At 54.3% G+C, this 22,132-nt stretch overlaps 1 protein-coding gene and 1 long non-coding RNA gene across 3 annotated transcripts in view; both read left to right on the top strand.

The window, feature by feature from the left end:
* Positions 1-22,132, top strand: part of LOC142076664 (uncharacterized) — a 52,153-nt gene that overhangs the window by 5,402 nt on the left and 24,619 nt on the right. The window contains exon 1 of one of the 2 annotated variants that reach the window (XR_012671263.1): positions 20,047-20,149. The exons of the other annotated variant lie outside the window; for it this stretch is intronic. This is a non-coding gene — a long non-coding RNA (uncharacterized LOC142076664). Of the gene's footprint in view, positions 1-20,046; positions 20,150-22,132 lie in introns of those variants that run through there. 2 annotated transcript variants of the gene reach the window in all.
* On the top strand, positions 3,551-9,425 carry SOX1 (SRY-box transcription factor 1). The gene has a single exon (XM_075138870.1). It carries the CDS (start codon positions 3,551-3,553, stop codon positions 4,685-4,687), a length of 1,137 nt encoding a protein of 378 aa, XP_074994971.1. The 3' UTR covers positions 4,688-9,425.

Raw genomic sequence — 22,132 nt, 5'->3', positions numbered from 1 at the left:
GCGGGGGCGAGGGAGGCTCGGCGGCAGCCAGCAGACGGCGATCGCTGCCTGCTCCGGGGCGCCCGGCTCGGCCCCGCCGCCCCTCTGCCCCCTCCTCGCCCTCGGGGCCGAGCACGGCGGGGGCACGGCGGGCACAGAGCCAGACGGGCCCGCGGCGGGCGACCCCCGCCCCTAGGGGGCGGCCGTCCCGCCGCAGCCGGTAGCAGGTGGCACCCGCCCCTCCACGGGCCAGGGGGGCGGCCAGGGCTGCTGCCGGACCTTTAGCCCTCCCCGGTCCTGCTCCCCGTGCAGGATCTCCTCCCCGCGTCCCCTCTGGCTTCCCTGCAGCGTTCATCCACGCACACACCGTTCCCCATCCCCCCAACCCCCGGACCCCCCTATTCCCGCCAGCACCCGACTCCCGGCTGATTGCAACTCCACGTTCCTCCGGGAGAAGTCCAAGCACCTCTTATCTCTGGGCGCAGCCCCCGCCTGTACCACCCTAGCCCCCGCAGACCACTCCTGGCTTGACACCTCTGTTAAAGGGCACTCGCAAAAGTGCTTGACCTCGTCCCGTCACTCGGGACCTGCACCACCTTTACCACGGAAGAAAAGCCCCTGCCTGCCTTCCGAGCTGTTTTTTACCCGCCCCTCCCCGGTCGACGTATACCCCCCGGCCGCCGGGGAGCGAGGTGCGCCTGGGGCAGAGGCAAGGGGGCTCACGCCAAGAGCATCCTCTCGCCCTCCGCTCTCTGTCCGCGTTTATCCACCCCGAAGGACCGTGTTCATGGCGGTTTGGCTGGTTTTAGGGGAGGGAAGAGGCTCTTGGTATTTATTTGCCGGGCGGACGGAGGAGGGGGAAGCCCCACACTGAAAGAAAACGCGGGAGGGGGGCAGCCCCCGGAGGTTGGGGATGAGGGGCTGCCCCCGCAGCGGGAAAGGGCAGGGTCAGCATCGGCCGCGGTTTCCCTGCCTGTGGGTGGGGGAAGGCGGGGGTGTATCCCCCATTGCCAGGGATGAGTCCACGGGGTCTGCCGGCTCTCAGGGTGCACGGGACTCGACGGGACTCGTCCGGAAAATGTTGCTCCTGCCCGATTCGTCCCATTTATTTGTCAGGAGGCCTTCGTGTACCTTTATATAAAATTTCAGGGAAAAAATACCACTTGAGCTTTGGGTGAATAATGTGAGAGCCATGTAATTTATCTCGCGGTTTTTACTCCTAATATCTTCGTTTGGCCATCCAAGTGGAAATGCGCCTTTCTGCAGTAACCTTCTCTCCCCTTCCCCGCCTCTCCTACCCCGACCAATTATATTTTTAATACACCGTTTAGCAATCACAGCGGCCTCGCTTGTTTTGCCCCTGCACATATGGCAACCCATCAGCTCGGGAAAATATCAGCCGGAACAGCACGGGCCCGATCCCGCACCAACTCCCCCATCCCTCTTTGCACCCTTAGGGCCGATTGGAAGGGAACAGACCCCCCCGCCCCGAAAGCATCCCCGCCAGCCCACGAAGCCAACGAGCGGCCCAGAAGCAGGCCGAGCCTTCAACCATAAGAAATGAAGAGAGAGGCGCTTTCCTCTCCTCGGCAAACCCAGATTATCGTGATGAGATCACTATTTCATGACGAATCGTTGAAAATGGGGAAAGAAAAAAAAAAAAAAAAAGAAAGTCTAATCCTAGCCCAGCGCCTGAGGCTGGTGCTTTGTGCACGGTGCACGCTCCTCCTGCAGAAAACTTCTGGCGGTAATAACAGCAATTGGGGGAGCTGCGGCGTGATTCCAGCCCTTGGATGGCCACTAGGGTCAGGAAAACTAACACTCACGGAGCGGGGAAAGAGCAGGGATGCCGTGTGTCCCTTTCTCCACCTGGCGAAAGACGACGGGGGCGGCGGCTGATGCGCGTGGGCGTTTGTGCGACGGAGCGGCCGTCCTACAGCTGCAATTAAAGATTAGAGCGTGAATTTCAGCGCGGGCCATTTTCTCCCCTCTATAAAATAACTGTAATCTACCTCAGAGGACAGCCATGGCACAGAGATGGTCTTCTAATATTTTCAGGGAAGAAATGTCATAGGCCTGCACTTTATACAAATATAACATGTTTCCGTGTACCTTCATTAGCCTCAGACGCTTTTAACTCCCCCAGGACTAAGCGCATAACGACCGGCTCCAGCCTCCGCCTTGCGCCCGGGCCTGGGCCTGGGAGCAGTTTTTGTGCCGGGGAGAGCCGCCTGCCTCCGCCCGCCCGGGCGGCTCCGGGGAAAGCTCCAGGTCGGGTGAAATCCCGGGGAAACTGTGTCTTTAGGTGCCGCTCGCACCGGTGCAGTAGCGACGGGGGCTGCCCGGCCCGGGGCGGACGGCCCGAGGCTCCTCAGCCTACCCTAAACACCACTCTACGGCCGTCTAAATTTCGGGCGGGCCCGGGGTGGACGGGGCACCTGCGGCGCAAGGCCTCCCTCCAGCCATGCCCGGCGGAGAGGGGGCGGCCGGTGTCGTCGTCCCCCTCCCCCCGCGCCCCCGGGGCCGGAGCGCGAGGCGGGGGCGCCGTCGGCGGGGCGGGGCGGGGCGCTCCGTGACCCCGCCGCCCGCCCTCACGCCCGCCCCCCCCAACCCGGGCGCGGCGCGCCCCGCCGGACGTCACTGCTCAGCGCGCGCCATGCAAATCGCCGTCCGCCGGCGCGCCCCCATTGGCCGCCGCCAGGTGATTTAAGGCGGGCTCGGCGCGCCCTGTATGGCTGCAGCGCCGCTCGCCCGCGCGCGCCCGGCGGCTCCTCCTCTGCCGGCCCGGCCCGTCCCGTCCCGCCCGGGCCGCGGGAGGGAGACCGCCGCCAGCAAATTACCGTGCCGCCGCGCCCCGGCTGCCAGGCCGGCCCTCGTTGTGGTTGGGTTCCTTCCCCACCCCCTCCCTCCCTCCCCCCATCCTCCTCCCGCTTTTTTTTTTTTTTTTTTTTTTTTAGTTAACGTTTAAATACTTTTTTTTGTGTGCCTCCTTCTGGCGCGGCGGTGGGCTCTCCCCTCGCTTCTGCTCCGTTCACCTGCGATCAGCGGATGCAAGTCACACACGCTCCCTCCCTCCCTCCCTCCCTCCCTCCCTCTCTCTCCAAGTTAGCAAAGAACAAAAAAAAAAAAATAGCTGCGTTAAGGATAAGAGCGGGAGCGGAGGGGTGTGCGCGCGTGTGCCGGGGAGCGCCGGCAGCGGAGGACACCGCCGACGGCTCCGCACACTCCTCCCTCCGCGCCAAGTGAAGCAGCAAGTTTGCCGTGCACCTGTTTGAGCCGCTCGCATCCCCGCCGCCGCCGAGTCCCGAAAGTGATTTGCAAAAGGGAGAAAGTTTGCCGCCGCGGGGTCGCCGATCGCTCTCCTCGCGGGTTTCTTCTCCTCCTCCTCCTCCTCCTCCTCCTCCTCCTCCTCCTCCTCTTCCTCCTCCTCCTCCTCCTTTTTTTTTTGCACGGCGGTCGCTACCTAGATACAAACGGGTTTTGCCTCGCTCGTTCCCCGTCCTCCCGGGCTCCTCTATGTTTGATTCTTTTTTCACGCTTGGCGCCGGTGGAAAATAAAAAAGCTACTTGAATGTACAGCATGATGATGGAGACGGACTTGCACTCCCCCGGCGGAGCCCAGGCCCCCACGAACCTCTCGGGGCAGACCGGCGCGGGAGGCGGCGGCGGCGGCGGCGGCGGCGGCGGCGGCGGCGGCGGCGGGGGGAACAAAGCGAACCAGGACCGGGTCAAGAGACCCATGAACGCCTTCATGGTGTGGTCGCGGGGCCAGCGGCGGAAGATGGCCCAGGAGAACCCCAAAATGCACAACTCGGAGATCAGCAAGCGCCTGGGGGCCGAGTGGAAAGTCATGTCGGAGGCCGAGAAGAGACCGTTCATCGACGAGGCGAAGCGGCTGCGGGCGCTGCACATGAAGGAGCACCCGGATTATAAATACCGGCCCCGGCGGAAGACCAAGACCCTGCTCAAGAAGGACAAGTACTCGCTGGCCGGGGGGCTGCTGAGCGCCGGCTCGGCCGGGGGAGGCCCGGCCGGCGTCGGCGTGGGCATGGGCGTCGGCGTCAGCCCCGGCGGCGTCGGGCAGCGGCTGGAGAGCCCCGGCGGCACGGCCAGCGGCGGCTACGCGCACATGAACGGCTGGGCCAACGGCGCCTACCCGGGCTCGGTGGCGGCGGCGGCGGCGGCGGCGGCGATGATGCAGGAGGCGCAGCTCGCCTACAGCCAGCACCCGGGCAGCGGGGGGCACCCGCATCACCCGCACCCCCACCATCCGCACCACCCGCACAACCCGCAGCCCATGCACCGCTACGACATGGGCGCCCTGCAGTACAGCCCCATTTCCAACTCGCAGGGCTACATGAGCGCCTCGCCCTCGGGCTACGGCGCCCTGCCCTACGGCTCCCAGCCCCACCAGAACTCGGCGGCGGCGGCGGCGGCAGCGGCGGCGGCGGCGGCCGCCTCCTCGGGGGCGCTGGGCGCCCTGGGCTCGCTGGTGAAGTCGGAGCCCAGCGTGAGCCCGCCCGTCACCTCGCACTCGCGGGCCCCGTGCCCCGGGGACCTGCGGGAGATGATCAGCATGTACTTACCGGCCGGGGAAGGCGGGGATCCGGCGGCCGCCGCCGCCCAGAGCCGGCTCCACTCCCTGCCCCAGCACTACCAGAGCGCCAGCACGGGGGTGAACGGCACCGTCCCCTTGACGCACATCTGAGCCCCCGCCGGCCGCCGGCACCGGCGCCGGGAGCGGCGGAGGCGGGCGCGGGCGCGGGCAGCGGCACCGGTTCCGCCACCGGCCCCGGCTCCGGCTCCGGCCGCGGGCCGCCCCGCAGGACTGCGCGCTCCGCCGCCGCCGCCACCGCACGCTCAGCCGCCGGCCGCCCGCCCAAGCCCCGGCCCCGGCCCCGGCCCCGGCCCCCTCTTATTTTTGCCCCCTGCTCCCCTTCCCTCCCGCCCTCCCCCGCCTCTCTTTTTTTTTCTTTTCTTTCTTCCTTCCTTTTTGTACAGAAAAGAAATGTTTTGATGTTCTTGTAATAATAATAATAAATAATAATAATAATAACGAGAGAGAAAAAAGGTAACGGTTGCTTTACTTACCTTTTTTTTTTAGAAGGACTAGTTTATGAAACTAGTTTTAGACTGAACTTCTGTGTTTTATCGAGACTTTTTGTACAGTATTTATCATTCACCCAAGAGACATAGAGCGTTTATTTGCAAAAGAGGGGAGAGAGAGAGAGAGAAAGCGAAAGGAAAAAAAAAAAACGGCGGCGAAAAGACAAAAAAATATCAATAATAATCACACAAAGTTGCAGGCGATGCCAACTTTTATACCGCGCGGAACCGCTACGATTTCAGTCACGGATCGCTTCTTGCGAAGGCTTTTTATTGCCTAATTAACTCGAAGTTGATGGGGAAACAGTTCTCATTTATTAGTCATGTACTAAGGCAAATCCAAAACAACACTTAAAAGTTTTTTGTAGATGTTCTTGCGTTTTTGGGTTTTGTTTGGTTTTTTTTTAATTTGTTTGTTTATTTATAAAACTTTTTTTTCTTTTGGAGGCTGCAATGTTTTTTTTTTTCCCTGGGTTTTGTAAAACTTTATTGTATCTGGATTTTTTTGTTTGTTTGTTTTCTCTTTGGTTTTGTTTTCTTTTTGCATCATTTCTTGTAAATGCATTGTGAAATAATTTTTATTTAGGCGTTACGAGGGAATTCAGATTGTGTATATAGTTTACTAAAAAGCCTTTCTGCTAAACAAAAATCCTAAGGATGCGTTCAATTTTGAGTTAAATAAATTTCAAAGCGGAAAAAGTCACCTGTTTTTTTTTTTTTTTTTAAAAAAAAAAACCTAACAGGAGAACATAGTAGTGTTTATCACGGTGTGCCTGGAAATACAGCAGGTAAACCTAGAATATGGGGAAGAAGTTTTAAACCGGAGCGGCAAACAGAATGAAGTGCAATCCCGCAGTAAATGTCGGTGTCTCCTCATGCCTATAAATCAGGAGGGATGAAGGTAGATTTATGTTAATACTCGTTCCGTCTTGCGAGGGAAGGCGACTTACTGAATTACTCTTCCTAGCCGCGAACGTTCATTTTGTTTATCTTGCGGCTGGGCTGACGGTCCTGGCCTTGCCGGGGCCACAACTTTCCCCTCGGGGGAGGTCGGGCGCTGTGGCGGCTGCGGCCGGGCTGCCCGCCCCCGGCCGCCTCTGCCCCCCGCTCGGCCCGGGGTCCCCGCCGGCCTGGGGGGCTCCGGCCTCCCCGGGGGACGCGAGGGCACCGGCGAGCGCTCCGCTTCCCGTCTAATTAACACCATGAAAAGCGAAAGCGCTTAGGTTTGAGCGTCCCGGAAAGAAAAGCGTCCTTGGGGTTTACCCCAAGCCCGAAAAGCAGCTCCGTCCCTGCCGAGCATCCTGGGGGGCGAGCGGGGAGCGGCGGGGTCACACGCTGCCACTCTGCGCGAACTGGGGCGCCAGTTTCAGCGACTGGTGTGAAAGCTGCCGAGCAAAACCACGCGTGCCCGTTCGTCGCAGAATGTTGTTCAATGCTTTGAAATTTAATTTTCTTTTTTTTTTTTCCCCCTAGCTGTTGATCGGTACATTTTGATACGCTGGAATTAAAAGTTTGCTGTAAACTTCGTCTGATCGTAATAACAGCATTAAGCGTTGCATTTAAATATCGTACTGTAGCAAATAAATTTTAAAATTAGTCATAACTGCTTAAACCAAAGGAAAAAAAATACTTTCAACTTCCAGGGCGGTAATGTCGGTCGCAGCAGGCTGTAGGGCTTTTTAAACCATCTTTTAGCGCTGGCGAATTGAGTAATTCATCCATCCGGGAGTGGGGAAGTGTTAGTTGGTTAACGAGGAGCGGTTTCGGTCCATGTTAGAGATTGTGCTTTACCTATAATTTACCTATAATGCTTATAATGCTGACATGTCAATTGACACATATAACTCTTCGGAGTCATTTTGATAATTCTGTTTAAATCACTCATTCGTTAAAGTGAACATAAAATTTTAATGGAAGCTGTCTATTTCAAACCAAAATCCCTCCCCTTCTTTTTTAAACTATTTGAGCCTTTATTAAAGCGAGGCTTGTGCGGGTTCAGGCAGTCTGCAGGCTAGTTTTGGAAATGCTCAGCGTACAAACAGCGTACACAGAAAGCAGGAATCTGTGAGAAACCTTCTATGACCGTCCAGCCAAGCACGGTCTATGTGTAATTTAAAATATCAATAGGTGTACCTTTAAATATGCAGAATAAGCTGAGTACCTGTTGAACTGTTTCATGAAACGCGTTATCCATCATGTGTATACGTACTCATACATATCTATACACACTATAGATAGCCTCATGACCGAAGAGAAGTGTGGGGGGTGTGTGTGTGTGTACATGCAGACGCATATACATATGATGCAACCTTGTTACGTGTCTTTTCTTTAAGGGTCATAGCTATTGATAATCACATTTACTGACAATACAGAAGAGAAAAATCCCGGCGAGACGATCCTATATCGCTGAACACGACTAATGGAACAGGCGGATTGGGGCGGTCAAGGGAGAAAAGCGAATAAACATCTGTACGCGTCCAAACGACAGAAATACTAGGGGAAGTGCTTAAAAGAGAAATATTACGGCTCTCTAAATGAGCTCCTTTTAACGAGTCTTCCCTCCTCCCCTCACAATTTAGCGGCTCAATGGCGTTATGCCTAGAATAATAGGAATACCTGCACTTTCAACACAAGGGGATTAAACAGACCCAATCTCGGCTATATTCAAATAAGCTTCGAATATTCTCAGCCCGCCTTTCAAAGAAATACAATCCCCTCTGCGAATGTCCAACACCCCCCCTCAACCCCCCCCAACACCATAAGGTTAAAATTTTTTGCTGTTTGACGTTTACTGTTTACGGTTTAAGTTTAATTTGAGTTAAACTTCACGTTTGGGTATACAAACAATGTTAAAACAACTTTGCTAGGCAGACGAGTTGGGTTTAGGTACAATAAAATAATTCGATCTTCGGGCTTTTTACTGTGCGGGTTATATATAAGAGAATAATTGAATATGCAAAACTAAGAATAGGTTTAAGCGATTTATGGTTTAAGTACATTACATCTAAAATTGTGTGAAATGTTCCTCCTATTACATGATTGACAGAGCTATTAAAATCACCTATGTGGAAGAACTAAAAAAAAAAAAAAAAAAAAAAAAAGCTAAGGTATCTCGTTTTCAGCAAAAAGAAGGAAAATCCGGGGAGTAAGGCGAAGGGCAACGGGGCGGAGGTGCTCTCTCTGCGGAGTTAGGCTGCATGTAGCGTGGGGGGCTTGGGGTCAGGCCCCCGCGGGCCGGACCGCGCCCCCCGCCCCGGTCACCGCTCTGCCGGAGGATCCCTCTGCCTCGGGAGGGGGGTGGCGGCAGAGGAGCCAGGAGGACAGGAGGCACTGAGTGATAACAGGTTTGATCCGCTCCAAACTTCGAGCCAAAACGCAAACTTGGCCTGAACTCCACAGCTCTTTTCCTAACGATTGTCCTTTTTTTTTTTTTTCCTTTTTTTTTTTCTTTTTTTTCTTTTTCCCCTCCTTCCCCACCTCCTTCCTCTTTCCGTGCGTGGCTTGCTGAGCTCGTAGGAGTGGCGCTGGGCCCCGGGGAAAAGCCTTTCCCTCCAGCTCCACTCCTCCGCGCCTTCAACTGGAGTCACACCACAGCAAGCCCGGAGGGGGGCGGCGGGGGGGCGTCGATGGGACGGCTCCGGGCCTCTGGGAGCAACGGAGCCGGGGGGGGACACGTGGAATTGCCCGTGAAGATAAAAAGAGGGACGGCTCTAGAAATCTGCACAGGGGGCCGGGAGGACGCAGCCCCAACGCCCTCGGGGGGCCACAGCGGGGCAAGAAGTCCCCCGAGATGCCCCTTGGCAGGGCGGGAGGGAGGGGAGGATCCTCCCTCCCAAGTGCGCCACACGCAGGCAGCATCAGGCCGGAGGCACCTGAACGCCTGACGCGGTTACAGTTTTTTATTATCATGCGTAAACTGCCAGGGAAGGAAAAAAAAAAAAATTTGAAAAACCCCACGAAACACCACTCCACACCGCCGAAAACCAAACCAAACAGCTAATCTGAGCGTTGCTGTAGAGTAAAACGCAGCTAAAACACGCGAGCTGGCAGCTGCCCGTGGGTCTGACGCGTTAGCCGGAGGGGATGCGCTCCCGGGCCGGGCGCCGACGCTTCCCGCGCCCCGCGACGCCCCCGCCTTTCCCGGGGACTCACGGACACCCCCGCGGGCCCTTTTCTGCGCCGTCCCCCCCCTCGGCACACTTTCTGCCTGCTCCCCCCGGCAAGCACCGACTCTCCCCTTCCCTCCCATGCTCAGCAACGCGCCGGGAAGGGGCAGCCCCGTGGGGGTGGGCAGCGTCAGAGCGTGTCTATCTGTCCGTGTGTCCGTGTGTCAGTATGTCCGTGTGAGTGTGCAGGGGGCTGATCTTGCGGGAAGGCTCCTACTCGCTAAGCAAGACCCCCGGGGCGTGGAGCAGTGGGCCTGCCGGGTATAGTTCGCGGGGTGTGCGTGGGTGTCTGCGAGCTGCAGCCCCACGAAGCGAGGTGCCGTCGGAGGGGCTGCAGATGAATGATGCAAGAGGAAGACGGGGGTGAAGGGGCGGGGGGGAGAGAAAGGGAGGGAGACCGCGGGGGAGAGGAGGGGGGCCGGTGTTTGGAGAGCGAGGGATTAGCGAGGAGAGTCCTGACCCCGAGATCAACGGCCAGTCAAACCCGTTTACAATCACCCAGCGGAACACCGACGGCTCCCGCTGCAAGCCAGCGGCCGGCTGGGCAGCCAGCGAAACCAGAGCCCCCCGCGGAGCGGGAAGCTGGTGGGGGAGGGCCCGGCCCGGCTCCTGGAAGAAGGGAGACGCCACAGACTTTGGGGGGGTAGGGGGGGGAGGGCTGGGAAGAGCGGTCCCAGCGGGAGGGCAGGGAGCTGCAGCGGGTGGCGGTGGGGAGGACGCAGCGGTCGGGAGGATGCGGCGGTGCGCCCCGTCTCCCGGCCGCAGCCTTCTGGCCCCTCACCGACGAGCAGGAGAGAAGGGAAGAGGGGGGATCCTGGCGTGAGAGGCGCGGGGCGGGGGGAGGTGGGCCGGACCCAGATAGCTGGGAAAAACAAGCGCGTTGCTGTCAGCCGGGAAAGGCCGGTCTTGAACTCCACACGGGACCCTCCCGGGCTGGACCGCGGGGCTCCTGGCGACAGCAAAGCCCGGCTCCAGTCATGCGTTCAGCGGCGGGCGGGCGCAGGCCGCCCTCCCGGACCGGAGGCCATCTGCTGCACGGCTACCGGGGGCGGGGGGTGGGAGGGGAGCCGCCCCCCGACGGGCCGCCGAGCGGGGCCGGCAGCGGCGGGTGGGCGCCTCGGCCGCCGCTCCACGCCCCGCGGGGCACCGGCGCCGCCGCTCCGCCGTGCCGCTCACACCCCACGCACGCAGACACTGCACGGGGCGGGGGGGGAAGACACACAGTAACTTTTTTGGGGGTGGGAAAGCAAGCGATCCCTCCACCTCGCGGCTTTTTGGCCCCTTCTCTTCCAGAAAACACACCCCTCCCAAAGCGAGGATGCTCGGTGGCTCGGCGCTACCGCACGACCACCAGCGAGCACCTGTGTGCACGTTGTCCGAGCAAAAGGCGAGCTAAAGGAGATGGGCATGGCGCGCCTGGGAGACACTTCCCTCCGGGAAGGGCGGGCACCCGGGGGCGGCAGGCAGGGAGTGAGGGGTACGGGTCAAGATTAAGCGAGTCTCCGTGGGTTGGTGCTGAGGTTAGGGGTGGATGCTGCTTGCCGGGGGGAAACTGAGGTCTGCGGCAAGTGGTTTCAGACAACTGAGGGGGAGAGGAGTCGGACAGCAAAGCTGGTTTGGCTGAAAAGTCACTTCCGGAGAGGCAAGGCCAACAGAGAGGCAGAGGAGACGAAACAGAAAACGTGGCAGGACACGGTCTTGCAGAGCTCCGAGCCGGGCACGGAGGGGAGGGCTGGCGTGAACGGGGGCGGTTGCAGCGAGGGGCGTGGGGGAGCGGTGGGAGCCGACCCCCGCTGCCCGGGCGGCGGGAGGGAAAGCAGAGATTATGCATATGGGGCGGGCAGGGCCTTGCCTGCCTGCCTGCCTGCCTGCCTGCTGGCTCCGGCCCCGCCGCCCCTCTGCTGAGTAATGTCAGGAGGAGCCGTGAGACAGGGCCGGCCCCGAAGGGGAGGGCGGCTGGCAAAGGAGCCGAGGCCCCGGGCACCGGGTGTGCAGTTACAGATGTAACGGGAGGCTTTCGTTAGCAGAGGTTGAAGGGAAAGACCGTTGACTTTTACGTGCAGTGAGCCGTTCTGCTGTTGGAGGAAACTTTGCGAAAGTGAGGATTAGCAAACAAAAGTTTGGAGACTCTCGAGGCGCTTTGCCGTAACAGCGGTGTGTGGAGATGATAAGGGGTGCTAGCAAGCGACATGGAAGTCCTTCCTAGTCCTCATTGCTAAAATCGGGACACCTCTGGCAAAGTCAGTAGGAGCTGGCTGAACTGAGTCGCACTTCTGTATGTGCCGTCAAAAAGTCTGGAGGTACCAAAGGGAAAGAGCCAGAGAAAACCCCAGCCTTTAAACTGCCCCGAGCTGGTGTGGAGTGAGGAGCAGCCGCCCAGGGAAAGCACACTAGTCCCTGGCTTTGGGGTGGAAGCGGCGGAGCCTTGCGACAAAGAACCCCCCGCGTCCTATTTACAAAGCCTTGGGGTGCCCCCGTGCAGTTTCATGCCTATCTTTCCCGGACGGTGTAATTCCCTGAAGGGAGGAGCCTTCAGAAAGGTCTCGTTTCAAGAAAGTCATTCAAGTGCTTTAGCATGGCCTGTCAGGACGGGTTTGGGGGTAATATGCTTCATGCTCGGTAAAATCCCATTGTCCACGCTTTCAGCCCGGGCACCTCTCATTGATTTGGAGACGACGTGTGCCACGGTTAACTGCGGCTCTCAGATAGAGGGACTATCCTTCAGAAACCTTCAAAAAAATAGGGGACAATGAAACCGAGGAGAAGCAGGAGAGCATCTGGCGGTGGTCAAACAATTGGACAAGTGCTAGAGGGCGAGCTGAGCTCCGAGGAATGGGAAAACGCGGCTTCAGCCCGGGGCAGACCAGCGTGGGCTGAGGAAGTGCAGCCGACACGGGGGTGGGGGGGGTGGGGGGGAAAGGACCGGAGTCTGCAAAGTGTGCATTTAGGAAAAGAATAGCTTTCACTGGGAGGAGGTGAAATATAGTTTACCAAGGCGTAAAACTCTCCATAGCAACTAGGAACTAGTGGTGAACAAAGGCATCATACATTTTGGGCAGTATAATTTATCCACGGGGGGTGGGGGGGGGGGTGGGGGGTGAGGGTGCGGGAAGGGTGCGGGAGGAATAGGGAGACGTTTATTTCCCACCCAAATATTGTCTCGCACAAATTTCAGAAGTACTGAATTCAGCTCCTTTATTTACTCCAATACAGAAAAAGCGTATGGGAAGATTGTCTTGCTAAAACTGTTGGACAGTGGATAGTTCAATCCTAATCAGATTAGCAGAATGAGGTAACAGGCTCTTCAGGCTTGGAGCTGCAAAGACAAGCTGCCCAAGGCGGGAGGAGAGACCTAAAACTCCAGGCACAGGAGTTCAAAACGAAGGATCGAAAGAAAACACAATTCCGACCCGGTGCGGAAAGCTGCAGGCTCCGAAACCACCTACGCTGCCTCAGAGTTACGTATACCCCAACCATGGTATCCCCCTCCTGTCTTACACACAGGTTAATGTTTTTATCTTTTGGAAAAATCTTGAGTAATCGCTTGATCAAGTGATGAAATTAGCTTTCCACATTACCTTTCGTTTTACCTGTACGTAGCAGAAAACAGAAAGGGGCTTTGCTTTGGTTTGAGGTTTGTTTGCGGTTTTTTTCATTATCTGTGCCTTCGTGCATTATCGGTCCTACCTTCCTCTAAATTGGTTTTCAGTCAACAGGGCAGGTGAGGGCTGCGCGTTTCCCCTCTCGTTGTTAGAATGTAGAAAATAATGCGAAAAATTAGAATGCTTCTACAACCGAGTCACTGTGAACTCGTATATTTCCTACCTGAAGGACAGTGAAAAAGAAAAGAAAACTAGGTGGGAAATGCCTTTTAAAATACACAGCTGTAGGGGAGATGAAGCCTGCGTGTTTCAGGACGGAGAGGTCTGGAGGAGAACTGTGAATCTCAGATTCCAGAAAATAGCTCGGGAAGATTAAAATTTGGGGGGGGGTGGGTGGGGTGGGGTGTGGAAGAGCCGAACAAGGAAAGCGTGGTGTTTAGCCTAACCAACTTCCCAGCGGTGTGTCTTGAACTGCTATAAGGGTGAAGAGGAAGGGATACAGGCATGCAGTGCATTTTCCAGAGGGGGACTTCCCATGCTCTAGTGTTACATCATTACTTAAGTGTTTTGCGGAATAGTCGAAAGAACGAAGAAATGAGACCAGAACATGAATTTCTCCCCCCAAAAGCACTTCATCTGTTAATGTTCCTCTCAGTTTCTAACTTTCTAGCAAGGCTGAGGAAGTTTCTGCTAACCCTCCATCCAAAAGGTTCGTTCAGTAGACCAACTTTTGGGTCATAACATAGGGACGAATGGTCTCTTAATCTTTTTGCTTTGACCAGGCAGCTGCAGGGAAAAGCCCTGCATGATTTTCCCGAATATAGCAACACCTTCCCAGTTTTAGGAGTCGCAGACCAAAGCTCACTAGGTAAGTGGGACAATCTCATTATGATAAACGTACCACAGATCCAGATATTTAAGATAAGGACAGAAATGGAATGGCGTTATTGCAAAAGACATCCTTGGGCGACCAAATGAACAATTTGGTAGGAGCTTGCTATTTAGTTGTATTATTTAGTGGGTAGTTCCAGGTAGATAAACTAAATGTGTTCGTGCGTCTCAGACATGCCTAAATCGTGTGTTCATGTATTCATAGTTACGATGGTTTCTATTTAGACTGCTGTATTTATCATCTATCCTAGAGTAGCCTTAGATGCTGAATAAGAGAAGATACTACAGTTGACAAGTAAACTTATTTTCATGAAAGAGGCCAAACTCGGAATCCCTTGTTCAAAACACGGTCTCTGCTCCTCAGGATATTCTTGCCGACCTCCTTTAACCAGCAAAAGCTAACACATATTAAAAAAAAAAAAAGTAATTAATCTTTACTAAAAATCTGCCAGGGTGTGGATAGCAACTGGTTCATAAATATATGTAATAGCGTCATTTACTTAGGAACATCCCATCATAATTTCCTGACGTTTGCTGAGAATGCAAATCACCCTCCATGCGCACACGGCTACACACTGGATTCAGGTACCGGCGAGCCGAGGTGTCTTGTCATACCTTCTAATTTTAATATCACATGCCCATTGCCTAACAGGTAGAGGACTTGCTTCAGACGTGGAGGCTGAATGATGAATAGAAGTATGGAGGCGGAAAATCAGAGCTAAAATTCACAGAGGATCCGGTTTGGCTTTTGTGGTACGAGACAATAACAAAAATTTGAAGAAAGGTCAGAAAAAGTATTACGGAAGCTCCGCTCCTATTCTATGAAACAGCTGTGCAACACCTGGAATGGAGTCCTTTCCCTCCTCGGACATCATACAGTAAGCACGGCCGCAAAACACTTGAAGGGGAAACTTCGGCGTTCTCTCCGCCGGTGCGCACGCCTCGGTTAGCAAGAACACCCGGATTAGAGGGATTTCCAGCGTCTCTCTGGGTATGACAAACGTAACTGTGAAATGTTACTTTAAAAAACCTCGTCGAGTTTGCTGTGGAAGACGACTGCCTTTTTCCTACGAACAGGGAGAAAAACTCTTTTGCGTGGAAAGCAGGGGAGAAGGCAGCTGCGGGGGAGCCTTTGCGGGTCAGCCGTGCCTCCTGCGAAAGGGGCTGCTGATTAAAAACCGGGTCAGGCTTTAGCGTCCGCTACTTACTCCGAAAATCAACCTGATTATCCTAACTAGTTGCCAAACATCATTTAATGAAGTCCAGGACCCGGCTATCCCATGCGCCCCCCCCTCCGCGCCCCTCCGCGACCGCGCCAGAAGCCGGTGTGAGTGGCCCCTTCCCCCCCTGCCGTGGCACTGCCACCTGGGGGACAGGCACCCCACGGCTGTGGTTCTTTTGCGGAGCAGGTTCAAGTCTCCTCCCCCCCCTCCACGCCCACCCCCATCTCGTGGGGGGGGGGCGCTGCCCCTGCCGTCGGGCGGGCGGGCTGCGGGCGGCCCCCAGTGGGGTGCGGGGGTGCGGGGGCCGGCCGGGGGGAGAGGGGGAGGCCGGGCGGTGGCACCGTGCGGGCGGGCGGGGAGCTCCACGTCCCCGGGGAGCAGCTGCGGGGTCTGGCTATCGCTTCGCAGCGGAGAGAACCGCCTCTTGCCCCTGGAGAGGGGACACGGGACAAAGCCGTGCCCCGGACCGAGGTCAGGGAACCGGCGGCAGCCAGACTGCGAGGGCTTCCACGCTGCACTTTCCGGAGTGGGAGAGGCGGATCTGGCCCCTGATTGATTTTAGTGAGCGCTGGATCAGGACCCCGGGGTTCCCTGGCCGGGGAGGCCGGAGGTGGCTCATGCGCAGGCATGAGACTCAGTAGTGGCCAAATGGCAACTTCCATGACCTAAGCTGCAGCCTGGCTGCTTGCCTACGTTTTTTCCCTAACGATGTGTTTTGGGTCATTTTGAGGGAAGCCAGCTACTTAGGGGAATTTGAAAAAGCACAAGTGCTTTTAGAAACATTTTTAGGAAACCTGTGAAAATGTTAAGCTTAGGACTGCAGTATTTTTGCCCACGCACAAGACACAAAATACAAACCAATTTAAAGGAATACCTCAGAGAGGGAGAGAAATAAATCCAGAGTAATTCTGCAGTAAAACAAAAGGCCAGAAAAATTTCTCGTCTTAAACGAGTAGTCACTAAAGAAACATCTTTCCTTACATCAAATGAGAGACATTTTGAAGAGTTTTCTGAAATGAAGCACCTCAGAGATGTGTATTTTCTGCTTCAGCAGCAGGGTTCTGTGTTTTGCTGAGTATCGTCGTACCACCAACACAGGAAAAATACAGCTAGAGAAGCAAGGAGTGTTGACATACAATTTAATAGTTAGCGACTTTCTCAAAGAACAGGTTATCTCCACCTAACAGGAAGATGCTAACAGAAAATAACAGTAAGAATTTTGCCACTGTACAGAATACTTTCTGAACTTGTAAATAAACATAAACTCAACAAATATTACTTTCGATTTGGAAACTTTACAATACAATTACTGCAGACTACTAAGATCACTCCATTGACCCTCAACTATACTACAGAGAGATTGCCAAACTGAATTCCCTTATTATTTCTCAGAGCCAACACTTGTTAGAAGGAGAATGCAGCATCCCTAATTTAAATGTTAGTTTTCCCGGGGAAAAAAAAAAAAAAAAAAAAAAAAGGAAAAAGAGAAAGCAAGAAAAAATGGGGGAAAACTGTCTTTTAAAGCAAAAGAAATTTGAGAAAGAAAATGGTCTAAAGTTGAACTAGAGTAGTGTTGTCTCTTGTCCAACCTACAAGTCTCCTACAGGTTATTTTTCTCTAGTACAAATGTAATTCAGTAGCCGAGATGGATATTGTTTCACTTTCAGCTATCTGCTCTGTACTCCGGTCTCATTCTACACTAGATGATTACCTTACTGTCCTATATGCACAATTTAAAGGGAATTACCTATTACTTCAATTATTTGTTTCTTATCAACTGATGTTACACTACAAGGATTTGCATTGAAAGGACACAAAGAAAGAGCAAGTCATGGCACATTGCCAAATAAAAGAGTAATGTTCTGGTGAATTTAGCCTAAATAATTTACTGCTATATAAAAGTGGAAAAGTGGAAGGTGAACCCTTTGACCAATAAATCTCTTCTGCATGTGAAACCCTTATCTTGTCCCCTCCAATATATTCCACACTAGGAAGCCATCATCATTGGCTCTGGTTTGTTATTTGTAAACCTTGATCTTCTGCACTCGGTGTCCTAAATATGGATAATTAGCATCAGTTTATCACGCCTCTGCATATTTTCTCTTCTCTCCAAACATGCATGCTTCTATTGGCTGCCATTCTGTCACAGAAGATTATGGAGACAGATTGCAGAGAATGAATGTGCTAAACGAGATTAGGAAGGAATAGAAATAGCAACTTGGCCAATAAATTCCTCGTGAGAGCCTTATCATACAATTACACGTTGACTTGCTTCACACTCTCCCAGCCTCTTAATCCAACGCCCCCACCAAGAATAAAATTTCACTAATTTCTGAATTACTGCATATCCTCATGACTTGTCACTGAGAATGGTTGGAAGAAGCAACACCGTCGAAAACAGCACATCAAACTTCCAAACAGAAAAGAAACTTTACAGACAGGAAGAGATGTGGCTTTAGACCATTTGTGGGCATATGGAGAAGTTTTTGTGCCGCCGCAGTTTCACGGGTCAAGACTTCGACATCAGACGAGTTGCGCTACGCTTTTACTCCCTGACTCTTTCCATTGGGTGTTACGTTATCCTTTAGAGGGACTTGAGGATCAGAATACCATGCACTGATGCTGCTAAACTATCCTACGTGGTCGTCTGCTGTGCAATCCGCTCCCACCGCTAAGCCCTTACAAACTTCTCAGACAACGATGGTGAAAGCACCTACTGCTGTTAACGATTCCTTGGACATTCTTGAAAATGCGATAATTGAAAAGACTCCAAAAGTATGACAGCAGAGTGAGACAAAATCCTGCTGAACTTACAAGAAACGTCTACCAACTCTGTGGAGTTAGTTTTGTCCATTCTGCCGCGGATATTTCAATGTGGACGTCAAGAAAAGATGATGTGCATGACGTAATTGAGAGGCATGGCAAAACCCTTCAAAAGAGATCATCTCTGGAAATGCTGGAAGTCTCCATTTTCCCCCTTTTGCTAGCCCAGGAGAAGGACTTGCAAAACAAAATATTAATGTTATGGTAATGTTTTTTTCATTGTTTTAGATAAGTGTAGAAGAAGGTCATAAATGGAATAAAAAGCGCCAAGATCTGAAGATAAAGCCTTGCTGGGTTGATCTATACTCATAGATTTGATGCCACAGTGCACTTATCTTACAGTTTGAGCAGATTTAAGGATATTTTACAGCGTTTATTACTGCGAAAGGACTGCTTTAGAAAGCAGGATATTTGTATAACTCGAATAATTTTTTCCCCTAATAAATGCGAGTCTACAACCACATACAGACTTTCAGAACCCGGAGGAAAAGTATGACGAAGTCGTGCTACGTATTCCGGAGCTGCTTAGCGTCACGCCTGCCTGTGCAATCAGATGCTGGGAAAGTGTTAACGTAGCAGTGAAGCGGTACATGTCGCAAGTGTTAAGGATGCTGAAAATAAGGGGATTCCCTCGAGTGGGACCTTCCCTGCGCGCTTTTCCCCGGGGTGGAAAGGATCCAGGCGGCAGCGCAGCATCCCCGCTCCCCCCCCCCCAAGGTGGGGACCGCGGGGAGGGGGCGGGGCGGCTGGGACCCTGGGCTATGGCAAACCCATCCTGCGAGTACCAGAGAGCACGAAGCGCCCTGTGAAAACTTCACGCCTGGGCCCTCTGAGTTATCTTAATCACAAAGTGGGTTTATGGGTGGTGGTGGTGGTGGGGTTATTGTCGATTCTTTTTTTTTTTAATTTGCCCATTGCTCAGGTTCGTAGTGGTGTTGGGCATTTATTTCTCTCTTGCTCTCCCACGGCTTTTTCGTCTAGATGGAAAACCAGACTGCAGTTGAGTGTCACCTTCATCCAGAGCCTTAAAACAATACCGTTGCAGAAAATATTGAGATGATATAAGCGTGACCTTGTGGGATAGCAAGACAGCCTGCTACCTGTTTGCTGCCACAAGAGCCTTTGAATGCTTACGGTCATATAAAGTAAAAAATTAATAACGTTCCCTTATTTCCTTCTCTTGTTATACACGTAGGCATGCATACATATTCGTATGCACGTATGTCTGTATACCTATACACACTACACACACACATATACATATGTACACACACAGCTCCCGAATGAACTGGTTAGCTGCATCAGGGAGAGAGGCGTTTGCCATTAATCTGGGAACAAACCGCTAACCTCGGTGACTGGTATTTTAGCTTTTCTTTTCTCGCTTCTCTCAGTGCGGGGAGAGCAGTAAAGCTTGTGTGGACTGATTGTGAGGGGCTCTGCTGGAATTTGGCAGGCCAGGGGCTTGGAGAGAAGCCCCATGCTGACTCCTATTCAGCGGGCCAGTTTTCTGCGAGCTTTGGAAGTTTCACTCAGCCGTGCACTCAATGGCTTCACAAAGCTGATTACAAGCTTCAGCGCATTCCTGAAGGAGCCAAAAGCGACGCAGGTGCAAACGAGCCGAGGGAGCCCCTTATCCCGGTGACAGAATGGGACAAGCTGGGAAAGGCTTGGACCACACAAATCCAAGGCTCACCAGGCAGCAGCAAGCCTGCCTTGGGAACCGGGGATCATTATCCGCTCCATTCAGCGGGGACCCAGTGGCGGCAGCGGCACGTCCCGGGGCTGGGGACGGCTCCCGGGGCTCTCCGTCCCGGGTGGGAGCAGCGCGGCTTCACCCGACATCCCCTCCCCGCTCCCTTGGCGGCTGCCTCATCCATGGACCTGGGGTGCCCGGCTCCCCCGAGCTGATTTCTACCCCAGCATCTGTTCGGCTTCAGCCCGACGCCGGGAGTACCTCGCCGTTGTTCCCTATCGCCCCATCACACACGAAAAGCCCTTCTTCCCCGCCCCGCGTCCCTCTTCCCTCCCCCATATAAACACGGTGCTTAAGGGTCTGTCTGAAATCCAGCACAGAAAACGCGCTGATCCGAAAAGGCAGGTTTCCTCCCGACTGAAGTTCTCTAGCAAACACCCTATTTTGAAGACTGCCTTTAATTCCAGAGAGAAACCAGCCGAGTTCCCCCCCCGCCCCCCCCCCAATTACTCGAGCTGCCCGATTCCCACCGAAACCTCCCGCAACACAAACGCCTGGTGAATGCTTTCCGACTTCGTGAAAGCAGCCCACGGTCCCTGCCCTTCCTGCCTCCCCGGGGAGCGAGGGGGTGGCGAGGAGTCGAGGGGGGTCTCGGTGCCGGAGAGGGTGAGGCGTGATTTCCTTTAATTGGGGGTTCTCGGGGGGAGTTCCTCTCGCCTCCGCGCCCTCGCCCCCTTTCCTCTCTCCCAGCCCTTCCCCTCCAGCCGGGAGAAGAAGCTGCACTTTGCTTGGCTGCGAAATTAATTACGGCCCTTCCCCGCTATCAATTACGGAGGAATCAGCTTTTCCTAGGGAGAGGAGAAATAATCAAAAGGCTTTTCAGTCTGGGGGGGACCTCGGACGGCCGAGCACATAATGCGGCGAGGGGACTGCCGCGCTTCTGGCCGCTGGTTTCATATGCAAATGGCGAGCTGCCTCCAAGTTATCATTATGGTTTTATTTTTTTTTTTTTAATGTTATTATTGTGTCGGGGTTTTAATAGCCACATGCTCTCGCCTTCCCTTTCAGCGAGGTTTCCTTGGCGATCCGCCACGCCGCTTCTTCCCCGGGCGCGCCGCCTCCCGCCCCAGCGCCTGCCCCACGTCCATGTTAATTTCGCCCTATGGAAATGAAAGCGGCCCGGCCGGGCAGCTGATATTAAAGCGATCCCCCGGCCCGGGGGCTCGCCCTCCCCGCTCCTCGCAGCGGCCGTGCCTCCGCATGAGCGTGGCGTGTCGCTGCCGTGAACCTCCCCCGGCCCCCCCGGAGCCCCCCAGCCCGCCGCCCCTTTCACGCTTGCGAGATGCTGGGGAGGCAGCGGTGCGTTCGCTTGCGCGGAGCGCACCGCCTGCGAGCGGTTGCCTTGGCAGAAAGGTGCAGCTTTCTGATGTTCTTTTGTCTGATAACTAATTCAAGTTAATGCGATCTTTATGTAAAGCTAACAGCGGATAATTGTCTATTTTCTCGCCAACAATCTCCATCACAATCACTTATCTGGAAACCTGCGGTTGTATTAATCGTTATATTCCCCGAGATAAGCGTCTCTCGAATTATCAGTAAACACTGGAGGGAAATTAAACAAACTCCAGAGCCACTTAAGTTTCCTCGGCAGCTTTTAACCCCTTTTTCGGGGGGGGGGGGGGAACCCCAAACCGACCTGGGACCGGAGCAAGGTGTAAGGGGTGTGTGTGGGTGTGTGTGTGTGAAACAGTGGAGAAGGGCCTGAACTTTGGGATAATTTTGAAGAGCCGAATCCTGCTCAACGCGCCTTCCCTTCGAGGTGCCCGTGTTGCGGAGGCAGGCACGCACCTTGCGCTCTGCTCGCTGCGCAGGGGTCGGTCTTTAGCAGCCCCTGGGACCTTGTTGGCAATTCTTGTAAATCGTGTAATTAAGTGTATTAGTCGCTGCAAGGGAAAGACGAGCGGCTAGGAGAGAATACACCGAGAGATTAAGCAGAAGTCGCATGGCTTTAGGTCTGCTATACGAGGAGGAGAGAGTTCTGTTTCCGTCTGAGAATCACCATATTAACACAATTATTGGCAATATTTATACTAGAGAGTGATCCGAACCCCAGGAGGGTAACGGAGAGTGCGAGAGAGAGAAACTACTGTGGGAATACGTTTTACTGCTCAGATCCCGTCAGTTCCGTTAGGTGTAAAGAAATTATAGCAAATTGTGCTGGAAACCCCTCCAGGGAAAACATACTTGTATGACAAAGATTTTGTCTTTTTGAGATGAAGTCAAAACATCGGTGTCAACTGGAACTCATTTTAGGGGCGCTGCCTGCCGTGTGTGTGTTTACTCGAGTACCTGGGGGGGGGGGGGCGGGGGGGTGGAAGCCCAAACCATGACATTTTAGTCGGGAATCTGGGACAGCAGAGAGTTTGCAACTTCTGCGGGGAAAACGAGGCGTGCTCCAGCCGCCCCTCGCTCCCCGCCGCCCCCAGCCCGGCACCCAGGCTGGGGAACACCGCCGTCCCGCCCGCCTTGGGCGGTGCTGGCTAACAGATCTCTTCGCGCTGTGCGTTTCTAGCAGGGTTTTTCACGTCGAAAGCGCTTTATGAACATTAACTAATTAATCCTGGCACTTAGTTACGGAGCAGGCACCAA

The sequence above is a fragment of the Calonectris borealis genome, chromosome 1 (genome assembly GCF_964195595.1).
Source record: "Calonectris borealis chromosome 1, bCalBor7.hap1.2, whole genome shotgun sequence".
NCBI classification, from domain to species: Eukaryota; Metazoa; Chordata; class Aves; order Procellariiformes; family Procellariidae; genus Calonectris; species Calonectris borealis.
This window is presented reverse-complemented; position numbering and strand designations above follow the sequence as displayed.

Excerpts from the sequence above, each read along its gene's own strand:
- SOX1 (XM_075138870.1), top strand. The coding sequence starts at position 3,551 with ATGTACAGCATGATGATGGAGACGGACTTGCACTCCCCCGGCGGAGCC.